The 14,125-nt window shown below is 49.0% G+C and overlaps 1 protein-coding gene across 1 annotated transcript; it reads left to right on the plus strand.

Annotated features, from left to right (window-relative positions):
- Positions 1 to 627: 627 nt before the first annotated feature.
- Positions 628 to 13,383, plus strand: raver1 (ribonucleoprotein, PTB-binding 1). Its single transcript, XM_035398005.1, has 14 exons — positions 628 to 1,002; positions 3,347 to 3,413; positions 4,003 to 4,472; positions 5,831 to 6,022; positions 6,790 to 6,910; positions 7,225 to 7,325; positions 7,891 to 7,969; positions 8,532 to 8,707; positions 9,715 to 9,781; positions 9,892 to 10,007; positions 10,092 to 10,160; positions 10,253 to 10,351; positions 10,442 to 10,510; positions 11,429 to 13,383. Exons 1-14 carry the CDS (start codon positions 676 to 678, stop codon positions 11,573 to 11,575), a joined length of 2,100 nt encoding a protein of 699 aa, XP_035253896.1. The 5' UTR covers positions 628 to 675; the 3' UTR covers positions 11,576 to 13,383.
- Positions 13,384 to 14,125: the final 742 nt, after the last annotated feature.

The following is a 14,125-nucleotide window of genomic DNA, read 5'->3' on the forward strand; positions in this document are numbered from 1 at the left end:
TGAGGTGAACTCTCCCCTTCATTTTGAAGTGCTTTAGATTGTGAAACACAATATATAAATGCAATTTATAATAATAATAATAATAATAATTAAGAATAATGGTCATTATTATTATTATTATTATTATTATTATTATTATTATGCCAAGTTACAGCTTGGCAGGGAATGCCCCATATCTATACAGCCCCGATAGTTTGGCACTTTTCAGCTATGCATTTGCACCGTGTGACCAACCTGTTTTAGCCTATCCCAATATATTGAAGAAAACATACCGTCGCATTTGCCGATCTTTAATGTAAGTAAAGTATGTTTTAATGGTAGTGCGCTTGAAGCCATTCCAAAGTGAGAATGGTCCGGCACATTTCCTTTCAAAAAAACAACAGCTGAAATTTTTTTTGAAAACAGGTTAAGAAAATAAATCATTTAGTATTCCGTCATGTCCGAAACAAGCATAGCGCTGTCAGAGCAATGGCAGAGAACTTTGTAGCGCATTGTAGCGTAAGTTCAAATAGTCCACGTGACCCTTTCCCCGCCCCGTACGTGCACTTTTTGAACAAAAAAAATCAAACGGCATCTTCCCTACCGTCCAATCAGCGGTCGAGTTACTCCCACGTGTGTATTGTTTAAACTGCTCGAGACTGCTCTTCGTGCTGTGATTGAAACCTGTGCAGCTGAATGATGGCAGCCGCGGTGTCCGTTAACGTAGCAGCCAGAGAAGAGAATTCCAGCGTCGGGCCCAACTTCACCTCTCATCAGCTATATGGCCACTGTGACGCCGCGGCCGAACATGGGGAGTGGGCTTCAATGGCAGGCAGTGAGCCCGACGGAGAACCTGGCGACGAAGAGGCATCCACAGGAGAAGACGGCCAACGGAGGGTCGACGAAGAATTGTCGGTGCTGAGTCCGAATGAGATAGAAAGGCGTTTGGAAAGAACACGCCGGGAGTTTTACAATCGCCGTAAAATTATCATAAAAAATCTGCCGGCTGATATCAGCAACCAGGCAAGTGAATTTTCCAGAATAACAAACTAACGAGCTAGCTCGTTAAAGTTTTTTGTGGTGGCTCCCTCATAATACACTATCGTTCTAACTAGCGAAATATGAATGAATGGCTCAGTTGCATCAATTTTGAACGATGCGGACCTAGCTAACTAGTAACATAGTAACATAGTTTGCACCATATAACCATAACTAACTTCGAGTTGACTCACAATTGGATAGCTACTATATTGATAATGGTAGCCATCTTAATACTTGTTTGACTAACGCTAATGACCAACTGGTTTGAATTAACGATAACGAATCTATCAAGCTACTGTTTAGCTACTGCTAGAAGTTTAGCTAGTACAACGTTGCCTATATGCCGCTTTCGACCCGATCAAAATGGTTGAGTTGGCTAGCTGTGCTCAGGGTGTGTATAGCTATTCGAACTGTGTTGTGCTGACTCGACCTTTTACGTAGCTGTAGTGAGTGAATTAGCTATTCAACTAACGTTAATTAACACTTTAATCAGCCTGTGATGACAGGCGAGCTAAACATTTAAGATTAACAGTAAAACATTAAGAATGGTCTACCTAGTATGTAGTGATCTGCCAACAAGTCTGCTTACTCTCTTTTTAAAAGTGCTTGGTTACATTTTCAGGCACAAGTGAGCTTACCTAGCCTGGTGGATTCCGCTGGCGTTATTCACTTCCACTCGCGTTATTCACTTCCACTCGCGCACGGATTGAGTTTACTTTTAGCCAAGTTGACTAGCTAGCTAGATGCCGAACCACGCGTGTTTGGAAGTAAGTTGGCCTGAGCGGGGCACTGTGGGGAAGCTAACGTCTACCGTGTTACCTAGCTAGCACGATTCATTTGGAATGATTAATATTGGCTAAATTGTGACTCGTGAATTCTGTTTAGGGAATGTGCTATCTTGATATTGGCTAGATGGCTATCGTTAGAATAGGTTTGCTAGGTTGGTATTTGATTTTCCTTTTAGTTTAGTAACGTTGGCTGACTTGCACGATAAAGCTGGGTCCAGCAAATGTGAAGTCATAGTAGCCAGTTGGATGACTGGCTAAAATTTAAAAAAAAAAAGTGACAAGCAGTGGCGTTGGACAACGTAGACTGGTCCATTTTGTTTGTCATTGATACTTGCGTAACACAACCATTGTATGGCTGTAGTTAACTAAATGTGCTTGCCCGTTACATTTTTTGTAATTTGCTGAATGCCAGAGAGCTAGATAGCCAGCCAGCTATCTCCGCTCCGTTATATCAGTATAGCACGCTGGAATATCAAATCTTTGCTAGCCTAGATAACTGCGTTGTTGGCGACAATGTAATAAACCCATTTGTCCGACTGCACTGCCGTGTCATGTCACGAACATGCCTGATCACTGGAGAATGGCGCTCCGTGCGCGTGGGGCATTGTTTGGCAGGATGCATGCTGGGAGTTCCAGATGGGAAAGGCATTGATGGCGAAACGCTACGGCTTTCACCTGCTGCAAAAGAAAGTGCTAGACAGCTTGTGTGTGTGCGCCTGCGCGCGTTTACACAGCGAGCTGGCATTTCTAAGGTAGCACAGATGTGCTTTTTTTAGGCGAATTAGCGACATGACTCGGAGGAACAAACGTATTCGGTGTCCACAAACAACGGCAACATGCTGTCGCACGTCATTCAGTATAACCCACTCTGTGTATATTGTGGACGTCTTTTCACAAATTGGTAATTTCCATACGAACTAAGCAAAATTGTATGTAAGTTTAGTTTGTGGTTTACTTGTCCCTTGAATGATGTCGATTAACCGTCATGACTGCTGTCAGTGCTAAAGGGGTCTTGATGCAAGCGCGCAATACATTGTTCTTTAAAATCACTACCAAATTAAGACAACCCACACAGTGGCTGGATTCCCGGGAGAGAGAGGCTGACGGCAGGGGGAGGAAAGGGGGCATCTGTACACGAAATTAAAGGGTGGCCGAACTCCACAGTTCAGTTGCTCATTTGTATAAAACAAAATCCCTTGATTTGCAGCTCTCTCCCTCTACCACATGACTTCGTGCTCTGCCAACACATCCCAGCTAACATGAAACATTCTAACAATGTTGCTGCCATGTAGTGGCAATGCTATAACATTTGGAGTAAGTAGCATGTCTGGAAACCAGGAACAGGCCGCAATCCCAGCTAACAAATCGTTTTCAATGTTACTGAACTGTCAAGACATTTCACTAACATTGCGAACATTTCGTTAGCTGGCATTGCTGCCTGTTCCTTGTTTCCAGACATGCTACTTACTCCAGCCTACATGCCACACCTGTTACTCATGATCTGCAGTTCAGTGGGTTTTTTTTTCGTTGTCCCTCAGGAGGTGCATGAGCTGTTGTCTGGCTATGACCTGAAGTACTGCTTCGTGGACAAGTACAAAGGAACTGGTGAGTGTGTGGAGTAGTGTGCACTAGGGTAGTCGGTCTGCTCGGTGCCCACTCTAAACTGATTCATCTGTGGCCCATAAACTTGTCCTACTAGTTATAAAATTTAGTAATCAAACTCCAGGGAACTGTTTGGGGGAGAATGGTTTTTCTGCATATAATGGCCATTAAAAAGGTTGATGCACTTTCAGGCAAGAAAATGAAGGTTAGTTCTAGTTCATTAAATGCTGTTTAAAGTAATTGTAAGAAGACTTTATACGAGCTCAAATGTTTGAACATTTATTCAGTCATTTGTTCTTAACTTCAACCTGCGAGAGAATGCAGGCGTTACACTTTTTCTCACTGAGCTCGGCATCCTAGCTTTAGCGATTGCGGAATTGGTAAAACCTTTTAAAGAAACTGCGAAAAAAAAAAAATTCTGCTTTGAGTTGTTGGTCGAAGGTGAGGGGAAAGTGCTGACCGGATCCCGGCCTTGGCCTCGTTCCCGTTCGCGGGGCGCGAGTTTGCCGGGGGGGACGCATTGTTCCGTGCTGGGGCCTGCATTGTGTGCTGAAGCCCTCTGCGTGCTGCTTCCCCCCCCCCCCCCCCACAGCGTTCGTCACCCTGCTGAACGGCGAGCAGGCGCAGTCCGCCATCAAAGAGTTCCACCAGCAGGTGCTGCGCGAGCGGGAGATCTCCGTGCAGCTGCAGCCCACCGACGCCCTGCTGTGCATCGCCAACCTGCCGCTCACCCTCACCCAGCAGCAGTTCGAGGACCTGGTGCGGCCCTTCGGCAACCTGGAGCGCTGCTTCCTGGTGCACAGCGCCTCCTCTGGCCACTCCAAGGGCTACGGCTTCGTGGAGTACATGAAGAAGGACTCGGCGGCGCGCGCCAAGTCGGAGCTGCTGGGGAAGCAGCTGGGCTCGCGCATGCTGTACGTGCACTGGACCGAGGTGGGCTCGCTCACCTACGCCCTGCTGCACTCCCGCTGCCTGTGCGTGGACCGCCTGCCGCCGGGCCTGCTGCACGTCCACCACCTGGGCCACGCCCTCGGCCTCGCCCACACGCCCGTCTTCTGCCAGGTACGTCCCACGCCCTCGCCCCCCCTTTGCCCAGTTTGGAAAAAATTTTTTGTATATGCGTGCACATGCACGCGCGCGTGTACAGAGCACTTGTGCACAGCGCTCGTGGTTGCCGTTGGTTTCCATTGTCCCTCGAATACTTTGACCTTTGCCCTGATTTTCCTGTGACTGCTGCGAGTTCCCATAGCAACCACCACCACCTGACCGTCAGGGGTGCCGTTGGACATTGGCCTTTCTGGAACAGGAGAGAGCGACACGTTTGTGCCTTTATGCCATCACCTCCACACTCCTCTTCTGTCAAGTGTGCATATACACATTCATGCCCGTACACTGGCCCACTCCCTCTGTCTCTCCTCCTCCTTTGTCTCTGTCCTTCACTCACATACCCACCTATTGTACTGTCACCCATTCACATACTGCTTCTCAACTGTGTGAATGTGGCTGCTTTTATCATAAATTTTTTATTTAAAAATATAATTTCAGACTAGATTCAGACTTTTGAAATGCCCAACCATGAGATGATGTTGTCAGAGTACTGTTCAAATTCATTAAGTAAATTACAGCCTATTAAATGGCTGCCAACCCCCTAAAATTATTTATTTTTTGATTTGAATATATTGATTCCTTTTTGTAGTCTGAAATATATGTGATTAAACTGGAGTATAAGTTCATGCTCCAAGTTAAACTACACGGTTGCTCCCTGCACTTGGAACTGTACTTCCCTCTAGGGTTCTCGACACACTTGTTCCTGGTTTTGGTTATACACGCCGTTTGTCGCTCTGGATAAGAGCGTCTGCCAAATGCCTGTAATGTAAATGTAAAATGCTGTGTATAGGTGTGTAGTCATTTTCTGAAAATAGGTGTTTGTATGAAATATAAATACGGTGAAGTGTGCATGCCTCGTGCTACTTTGTGGATCTGGTCTTTTTATACATTCACTCAAAGAATGCTCGCACCATCCTTTTTGTCACTGAAGTAAAATCAAGAATGATGCAAGCATTCTTGTGCGCCATACTGCATTAAAGGCTTTCAGAGTTTTATTTCTCGGTTCAATCTGTGTATATATTGGCAAAAGGTGTAGTTTAATAACAGGGACCGAGACTAACTTTTTGAACCCGCTGCTGTTATGCAAGTTTGTTTTAGAACTTGTCCATATTTGGTTGGCGGGGGGAGAGAGAACAAAACAAACAAAACGCTTAGGTGGCCTGTCTAAGATATTTCAATGCAGGAAAAGCCCTGTATGCATTTCCATTTGAGGTGTGTGTGTGTGTGTGTGTGTGGACTGGAGTGTGGACGTCCCTTGTTTGTGTGGACGTCCCGTCTTGGTATGGACGTATTCTGTGCTTCTCTTCTCCCAGCTGGCCCAGGGGCAGGATGGGAGTTTCCGCCCTTTTGCCGTTCTGGAATTTGCCACAGCGGAGATGGCGGAGGAGGTCCAGAGGGCGACCGATGGCCGTGCCGTGGGCGGGACAAACGTTCGGGTGTCTTTCTGCGCCCCAGGACCCCCCGGCAGGAGCATGCTGGCTGCCCTCATTGCTGCCCAGACAATGGTACTGCCCTTTTACCTTTTACCTACACTGTCCTGCACAATTACTGCCCCATAGCGCTGCTTTTACACTGTCCCGCTGCAGCACTGCCCCATAGCGCTGCTTTTACACTGTCCCACTACAGTACTGCCCCATAGAGCTGCTTTTACACTGTCCCACTGCAGTACTGCCCCATAGCGCTGCTTTTACACTGTCCTGCTGCAGCACTGCCCCATAGCGCTGCTTTTACACTGTCCCACTGCAGTACTGCCCCATAGCGCTGCTTTTACACTGTCCCACTGCAGTACTGCCCCATAGCGCTGCTTTTACACTGTCCCACTGCAGTACTGCCCCATAGCGCTGCTTTTACACTGTCCTGCTGCAGCACTGCCCCATAGCGCTGCTTTTACACTGTCCTGCTGCAGCACTGCCCCATAGAGCTGCTTTTACACTGTCCCACTACAATACTGCCCCATAGCGCTGCTTTTACACTGTCCCACTGCAGTACTGCTCCATAGCGCTGCTTTTACACTGTCCCGCTGCAGTACTGCCCCATAGAGCTGCTTTTACACTGTCCTGCTGCAGTACTGCCCCATAGCGCTGCTTTTACACTGTCCCACTGCAGTACTGCTCCATAGCGCTGCTTTTACACTGTCCTGCTGCAGTACTGCCCCATAGAGCTGCTTTTACACTGTCCTGCTGCAGTACTGCCCCATAGAGCTGCTTTTACACTGTCCCGCTGCAGTACTTAACGGTAGCTCTGTTCGTGTTCTCTTGCGCTCTCTTCTCAGGCGTTGAACCGGGGGAAGGGGCTCCTTCCAGAACCGAGCGCCCTGCAGATTCTGTCGAGCCTCAACAACCCGGCCACCATGAGGATGCTGCTCAACCCCCTGGCCCAGGGCCGGAAGCACGGTACCGAAACCGGGCCGCTGGGCTCCGCGTGCACTTCAGCCGCACGCTAGCCAGCGGCCTCCCATTGACTGCACATTAACCCCCGTCCTCTGATATTAACCCCCATTGATGGCACTGCACTCACACTGTTAAGGCTGCTATTTGTATTTTTTTTCAAAAACATTCCATTGTTTGGATATTTTAATATGTTGCAAATTGGAAAATGTATTGCAAAATGTCAAAATTGCATCATTAATCAAAATTGTTGAAATACTCTTTGGGAATAGGGGCTTATGTCCTATATCTTTATGTCCTTGTGACTCTTCTCCATACAGGGCTCCTGGGGGCTGCTCCTGCGCTGCCGCTGCTGGCTAACCCTGCGCTGTCCGCTGCCTTACTGCAGCTGCTGCTCCAGAACCAGGCCCAGATGCAGCAGGTACTGCGTCTGCCTCCGTCTGTCTGTCTCTGTTTCAGAAGCCCTCTGTAACCAGCAATTATCTGTTGGTTCTGCATTTTATTTAATCATCAACAGCAAATGTGTAGATTCTTCACGAGTGTCTTGGGAAAGTAGTGTGACAGCCACTTCCACCTGCTCTCTCTTGGACTTCTACTCAATTCTTCCTCTCTCTCTCTCTCTCTCTCTCTCTCTCTCTCTCTCTCTCTCTCTCTCTCTCTCTCTCGTGCCCTCTCTTGCCCTTGCACCCTCGGTCTCTCTCTCGCTTGCCCTCTCTCCTGTCAGCACTCTGTATTTGCGAACCCTCTCCTGTGGGCACAGGTTCTACACAGTGAAACCCGACTGCTGCCCTGCGTGAGTGATCTGTGTGTCTGTGCTGTGCTCTTGCTGTGGTTTGGTGTGTGTTATGATTTGGTGTTTGGTATTATTGTGTGTGTGTGTGTGTGTGAGATGCAGCCTGGAACAAAGCAATTTTGGATCGTTTGGAATGCAGTGTTTCCGGGTTTCTTGATTCGCCCTGTTCTAATGGTCATGTGACCTGTCCTAGGCGGGGCTTCTAGGTGAAACTCAACTCACGGGTCTGCCTCTTCAGCAGGGAGTGGCCATGCTGCCAGACATTCCCCCCGGTGAGCCAATGCCTCTCCCTGCCTGTCTGTTACCCTGCATGCGTCTGCGCATGTGTGACGGTAATGCTGTGTGTCTGCGCATGTGTGTGACTGTAATGCTGTGTGTCTGCGCATGTGTGTGACTGTAATGCTGTGTGTCTGCGCATGTGTGTGACTGTAATGCTGTGTGTCTGCACATGTGTGTGACTGTGTAGTGCTGTGTGTCTGCGCATGTGTGTGACTGTAGTGCTGTGTGTCTGCGCATGTGTATGACTGTAATGCTGTGTCTGCGCATGTGTGAGACTGTAATGCTGTGTCTGCGCATGTGTGAGACTGTAATGCTGTGCGTCTGCGCATGTGTGAGACTGTAATGCTGTGCGTCTGCGCATGTGTGTGACTGTAATGCTGTGCGTCTGCGCATGTGTGTGACTGTAATGCTGTGCGTCTGCGCATGTGTGTGACTGTAATGCTGTGCGTCTGCGCATGTGTGTGACTGTAATGCTGTGCGTCTGCGCATGTGTGTGACTGTAATGCTGCGTGTCTGCGCATGTGTGTGACTGTAGTGTTGTGCTATGCCCTGCAGGTGGCGTGGTGCCTGATGCTCCCGGGCCAATCAGGCCTCCAGCCATGGGCCACACCCTCCTCAGGGAGTCTCCCACAGCACCCTGCCCCTTCCCCCCGACGCCCCCGCCCTTGCAAGGCGTTGCCCCGCCCCTCTTGGGCGGCTTGCTGGGCGGGGAGGGGCCGACCGCGCCCGGGGTGAGTTCAAGTGCTCAGACCTTAATTCACCTCCGCTTCCTTCTGGGAAGGTCACTGAGGGGGGGGGGGCAATGATGCCGAGCTGACCGGGGGGGGAGGGGGCGGGACATTGAAGCAAACGTCAAAAATAAGTGTGAATAAGCCGTTGAAGCAGCTGCAGACTGAGGCGAGAAGCCTAAAGATCACATTTCTAAAATTTTCGAAGGTAAAAGATTGTTTGGGTAGAACGGGTCAGATATGGTCCCAAAGACCAGAGCAACAGTGATGTAATAGAGGGAAGCAATTTTCCCAAGAAGAGCTTTGTGTAAATAAGCACATACCAATGTGATGCCTCAGAGAGACCAGCCTGCTAATTATAAGAGTGCACTCTGAAATGACATTTCCCACTTGTGCACACTGATCATCAGCTAGATTGTGTAGAAACCATTTAAGGGCATCAAACCTATGGCTAAAAGCTTATTTAAAAGTAGGGAGTGATCGATGGTGTCAGAAGCCTGTGACAGGTCGACAGAAACAGCAGCACAATGTTGCTTATTGTCCAATGCAGACACAGGTAACTGGGGAAGTGGCAGTGATTGTACTAGGATTTGCCCTTAACAGATTGACCTATACATTACATTACATTACATTACATTACAGGCATTTGGCAGACGCTCTTATCCAGAGCGACGTACAACAAAGTGTATAACCATAACCAGGAACAAGTATGACGAAAACCCTAGAGAGAAGTACCGGTCCAAGTACAGGGAACAACCGCATAGTTCAACTTGGACCCTGATGGTTAAACTGATTAACACTAACAACGAGAACGGCAACAACGCAATCTATGGAAAAATAAAAATAAATAAAAATACAATTAGTCGTTAAGACGGGCGCATCGACTAAGTCACCTGTAGAGAAATGCCTCAAGTTGTTCATTTAAAAGAAATGACAAAAGTTAGGAGTCACAGGTGTGACTACACGTGTGCAGGCCTTCCTTTCACTATTCACACACTCCTATCTTCCAGGTGTCCATTTTGAGAGAGCTGCCCAGAGACGGGACCCCGCCCCTCGCAGCACACAGTCTGTTCTCAGGTCAGTGTGGCGCCGACCCCACCCCCCCCCATCCCCAAGCAGGAAATGAACAAGCGTTCAGGAATTTGCCGGTGTGGTCAGGTGATCGGCTGTCTCTGGGCAACCCACAGGTGGCAGCTGCAGGCCGCATCCATACCGGAAGAAGCCTCAGCCAGGCAGTATGACAAGCCAGCGCCCTGGGCGGAGCCTCCAGTGCCAAGAGCCGCAGTACCTGCCTGTCCACCAGGTGGGGCTCTCCCTCACTCACTCACTTCTGTTGTCCTGATCTCTTCCCCCCTTGTCTGTCCACTAATTGATTGTATGTCTGCAGGATGGGCGGAGCCACTTGTTTGAGGCTCAGGAAGACCTGGACCCCACCCTTCTCGGAGGATTTGGGCAGGTAATGCACCCGCCCCGTTCGTGTTGCCTAGAGATCGGTGCCTTTCACCTCTGAGCCCTCCCGTCCCTGAATCCGGTTCCGTTTCTCTGCAGCACCTGCACCAGCCCGGTTACGCCTTCGCCCCGAACCCGCTTCCCTCCGCCTACTACAGCTCCTCCACAGCCGCTGCCCCCTCTGCCCAGCTCAACAAGGTGTGTGTTTGCCTGTACACTGTGACTGTACACTGTGACTGTACTTGATGCATTTCTGTGTTGTGCTGAGGTTGTTATTCTGTCTCTCAGGCTGTTGGAATGCCCCCCATGTCTCAGTCGAGCAGTCTATACTCCTGTGCACCTGGGACTGCTGTCAAGGTAGGGTCTGTGTGCGGGCGCAAGTGCGTGCGTACGTTGTGACTTTGTAAAAGGTATTTGGGGCCGTCTGGGTAGTGTAGAGCGATAAGCACTGGCCTACCACCGCAGAGACCCGGGTTCAATCCCCGGCAGCGGTACATCCGGCTTGGTCAGACGTTCCTACGAACACAGTTGGCAGTGTTCGCGGGTGGGAAGCCGGTGAGGGTATGAGTCCTGATCGTTGCATTAGCGACTCCTACTGGTTGGTCGGGGCGCCTGTTCAGCAGGGAGGGGATCTGGGGGAGATAGCGTGAACCTCCGCACGCGTTACGCTCTCCCAGTCAAACTCCTGGCTGTCAGGTGAAAAGAAGTGTCTGGCGACCCACCATGTATGGCAGGAGGCATGTGGTACAGGGCTCTATGCTAACATTTTTTCCAAGGCAGCTGTAAAATGTAGGAGTACACTAATGCATCCTAATTAGTAGTTGTGCTCCCAAATTATTTTGCTACTTGGCACACATCAATTTTCAGGAGCAAATGCTCCTAAAATGGTAGCACTGTAGAGCCCTGTGGTAGTCTGCACCCTCCCCAGAGCGACAGAGGACAGCACATCGACCAGGACCGTGATTCACACGGGGAATTGGTACCACGACTAAAATTGGGGAGAAAATGGGGGGGGGGGGGGGGGGGGGAGAGAGTGGCAAAAAAAAAAAGGCATTTGGAGCCGAGGGTGCATTACTTTCCTCAGAATGCTCCCTGACTTTAGGCTGCGCTGCTGCATTTCTGCAAACAGGCTTAAAAGCCCAGCCCAACACCTGTACTTTTCTGTGTGTGTGTGTGTGAGAGTCTCAAAGCGGAGCTTTAAGTGCTATTGCAGATGACTTGTAACGCTGTACTGAGCAGGCCTGCATTTTGTGTCTCCCCCTCCCCTCTCCTCAGACGCCCGTGGGGGGGCAGAAGCGGTTGTTTTCGCGGCTCATCCCGTCTCCGGAGCCCAGCCCGGAGGGGGGCTACGTGGGGCAGCACTCGCAGGGCCTGGGGGGACACTACGCCGACTCCTACATGAAGCGCAAGCGCATCTTCTGACTGGAGGCCTACGCTCAGGCCCCCTGAGCTCCACCAATCGGCTGCAGCCGGCCTGCGACGGTCCGGCCGCCTCGGGCTGCGTTCCTGCCCATGACCCCCGGGGGGCGCTGTGGCTCCTCCCACACCCCGGGTCAGCCTGCTGCTTTCCTCCCATTGGCTGGTGTGGTCACCTAGTGGGAAACGGATTTGTTTTGTAAATATAATTTCAGTGTGTATTTAAATTTTGTTTTTTCCAATTTAATTTTTTTTAAATTTTATTTTAGCAGACCTTTGTTAAATTCAGGAATTGATTTGTGCTAAAAGGACAGCCTTTTGGAACAAGTTAAATATTTTTGTTTTTTATATATTTTTTTTTTTCTCCATACAAAATGTATGCCTTTCCTCCATGGCTAGCTTGCCCTGTTTTTTTAATTTATTTTTTTTATCTTGTTCATGCGACTCTGGACTTGAGTTAACCTGGAAATCTGCATTCCCTGTAGAATATGGCTTCCTGTCAGGTGTGTAGAGTTTGATTTTTGATTGGTTGGGAGCAGCGTGGTGTTAGACTTTTTCTGTGTTTCTCTTCCTCACCTTCTCACAAGTTTATAATTTTGCTACCCCTTCATTCCCACTCCTCACCTCAGTCGTGGCCTAACCCCACCCCCTGCATTCTCCTCTTCTAGTGCTGTGGGGGGGCGGGTGTGTGGCCTGGCTTTTGTTCTCTTATTTCTCCGTCTCCCTGCAGTTTGATATTCTCTGTTCTCACTGTTCTCCCCGAGCGTTTCTTTTTGTGTGTGTGTGTGTTCTGAATGTGTTTAAATGCGGTGGTGGAAACGCGCCATCTTCACCATCACGGTGCAGTGCAGAGGCGTGGAGCCCCCGTTTGTCAGTTAGCCATTTTTTCCCCCCCCTCCTCACAACACCACTGGAGTCTAACACTACCCCTGCTGAGATCCTGTTCCCCTCCCGGCCAGTAGAGGGAGATGTTTTCCCCCTGCAGGGCAGTAGAGGGAGATGTTTCTAAACCGTAGGCGTTGGCCTGCATTGAGCTTTTGGGGGGAGGGGGGGGAGGGGGTGGAGCTGGCCTTGTGAGAGTCCTGTGTGATTGGCTGTAGGCTGGTGTAATGTGCTGGTGGTTAGAGCGCAGTGTGGGGCAGCCCACTTCCTGCGAGTCTTTAGGTTTATCAGATCCAGCTCCTCTGGCCTTCGCTTGGACTTCTGTAATTGTGGAACAGCGATGCTGTTAGTCGGCGTGTGCTGTGTTGATCCTGTTCCATTGGGCGGCGATTAGAACGGTAGCCCCAGTTTGTCAGTGATTGCTGCCAGTCTCAGCTGGCAGTGGCTTTTGTGGAAATGTGATTGGTCAGTGATAGTATTAGTCTCAGGTCTGGTATAGCCTTAATCTGCAGGTGCATTATGATTGTGAAAACGCATTACCTCTGACATTTACTGCTAGTCATTACTTGACCCGTGTAAGCCTGTGCCTTTTTTTCTATGTAATCCAATTTGCTATTAACAGACTTAAATGCTTACTGTTTTTTTTTGCCGTGTACATATTGAGGTTACAGTGATGTTTGAAGTCATCGTTTCATTTAGGACTGTGTGTGTGTGTGTGGTCATTGTTTCATTTACAACTGTGTGTGTGTGTGTTCTCTCGACTGAGTGATTATAATCCGAAAGTGAAGTTTTCTGTGTTGTGGTTGATGACTTGTACTTCGTATGGAGCAAGACGGGCAGATGTCTTTGGCCTGAACTATGCTGTGTCACAATCTGTACTGCTATACTCGCCACTTTTTTTTTTTTTTTTTTTGTGGAAGGTTTTTGAACGAGTAAATGTTATTTAAATTTGCGTGTGTATGTATTTTATTGCTCTTCTAAGGAGAGTACCTAGTACCCTGCAAAAGTTTTAATGCCCTTCAGCTCAGTACACTGTCCAAACACTTGACTGGCAGACTTAACTCAGTGCATTGATACCGCTGACTGATTGTGTCGCACTGATCCAGTTGGTATCATTGTATGCTAATCCCATTGATGCGTCTCTGCCTACACTGATCCTGTTTACTGTGTTCTACACTGGTCCTATCGACTGATCTTCCTCTGCTGCATGTTTCGTGCTGATCTCTCTACACTGATCCTACATGTAGGTTTCTCTACACTGATCCTGTAGCTCTGTTTCTCAACATCAACCTTATTGGCTGATCTCTCCGCATCGTGTATACAAATGCCACGCTAAGCCTGTACACTAGGAAGCTGGAAAACGAAGACCAATGACTGCTTTGACGGGTGAGGTATTTTTATTTGGGGGGACATTAGCCATTAGCCCGTGTGATTGCTCACCCTGGTATGGCATTGGTAATTATAACGTAGAGCCTTTCGTACTGAAAGCTTAACTGCATGACCGCGCCAGGGAACGTGCGAAACCCCAGAGGAAGACCACTTGGTATCATATTCTGAAGCCAGGCTGTGTGTTAGTATTGTGCCTGCGTGTGACGTAGGCCTGTTTGTGTCGAACAAGTGTCCATTTCGCAACGTGTTTGGATTTTCTTGTGAATTGTAAACACTTAAAAGAAA

The sequence above is a fragment of the Anguilla anguilla genome, chromosome 17 (assembly GCF_013347855.1).
Source record: "Anguilla anguilla isolate fAngAng1 chromosome 17, fAngAng1.pri, whole genome shotgun sequence".
NCBI lineage: Eukaryota > Metazoa > Chordata > Actinopteri > Anguilliformes > Anguillidae > Anguilla > Anguilla anguilla.

Excerpts from the sequence above, each read along its gene's own strand:
- raver1 (XM_035398005.1), top strand. The coding sequence starts at position 676 with ATGATGGCAGCCGCGGTGTCCGTTAACGTAGCAGCCAGAGAAGAGAAT. Across the intron at positions 3,414-4,002 it reads GGACAAGTACAAAGGAACTG|CGTTCGTCACCCTGCTGAAC; the intron begins GTGAGTGTGTGG and ends CCCCCCCCACAG. Across the intron at positions 10,161-10,252 it reads TTCTCGGAGGATTTGGGCAG|CACCTGCACCAGCCCGGTTA; the intron begins GTAATGCACCCG and ends GTTTCTCTGCAG.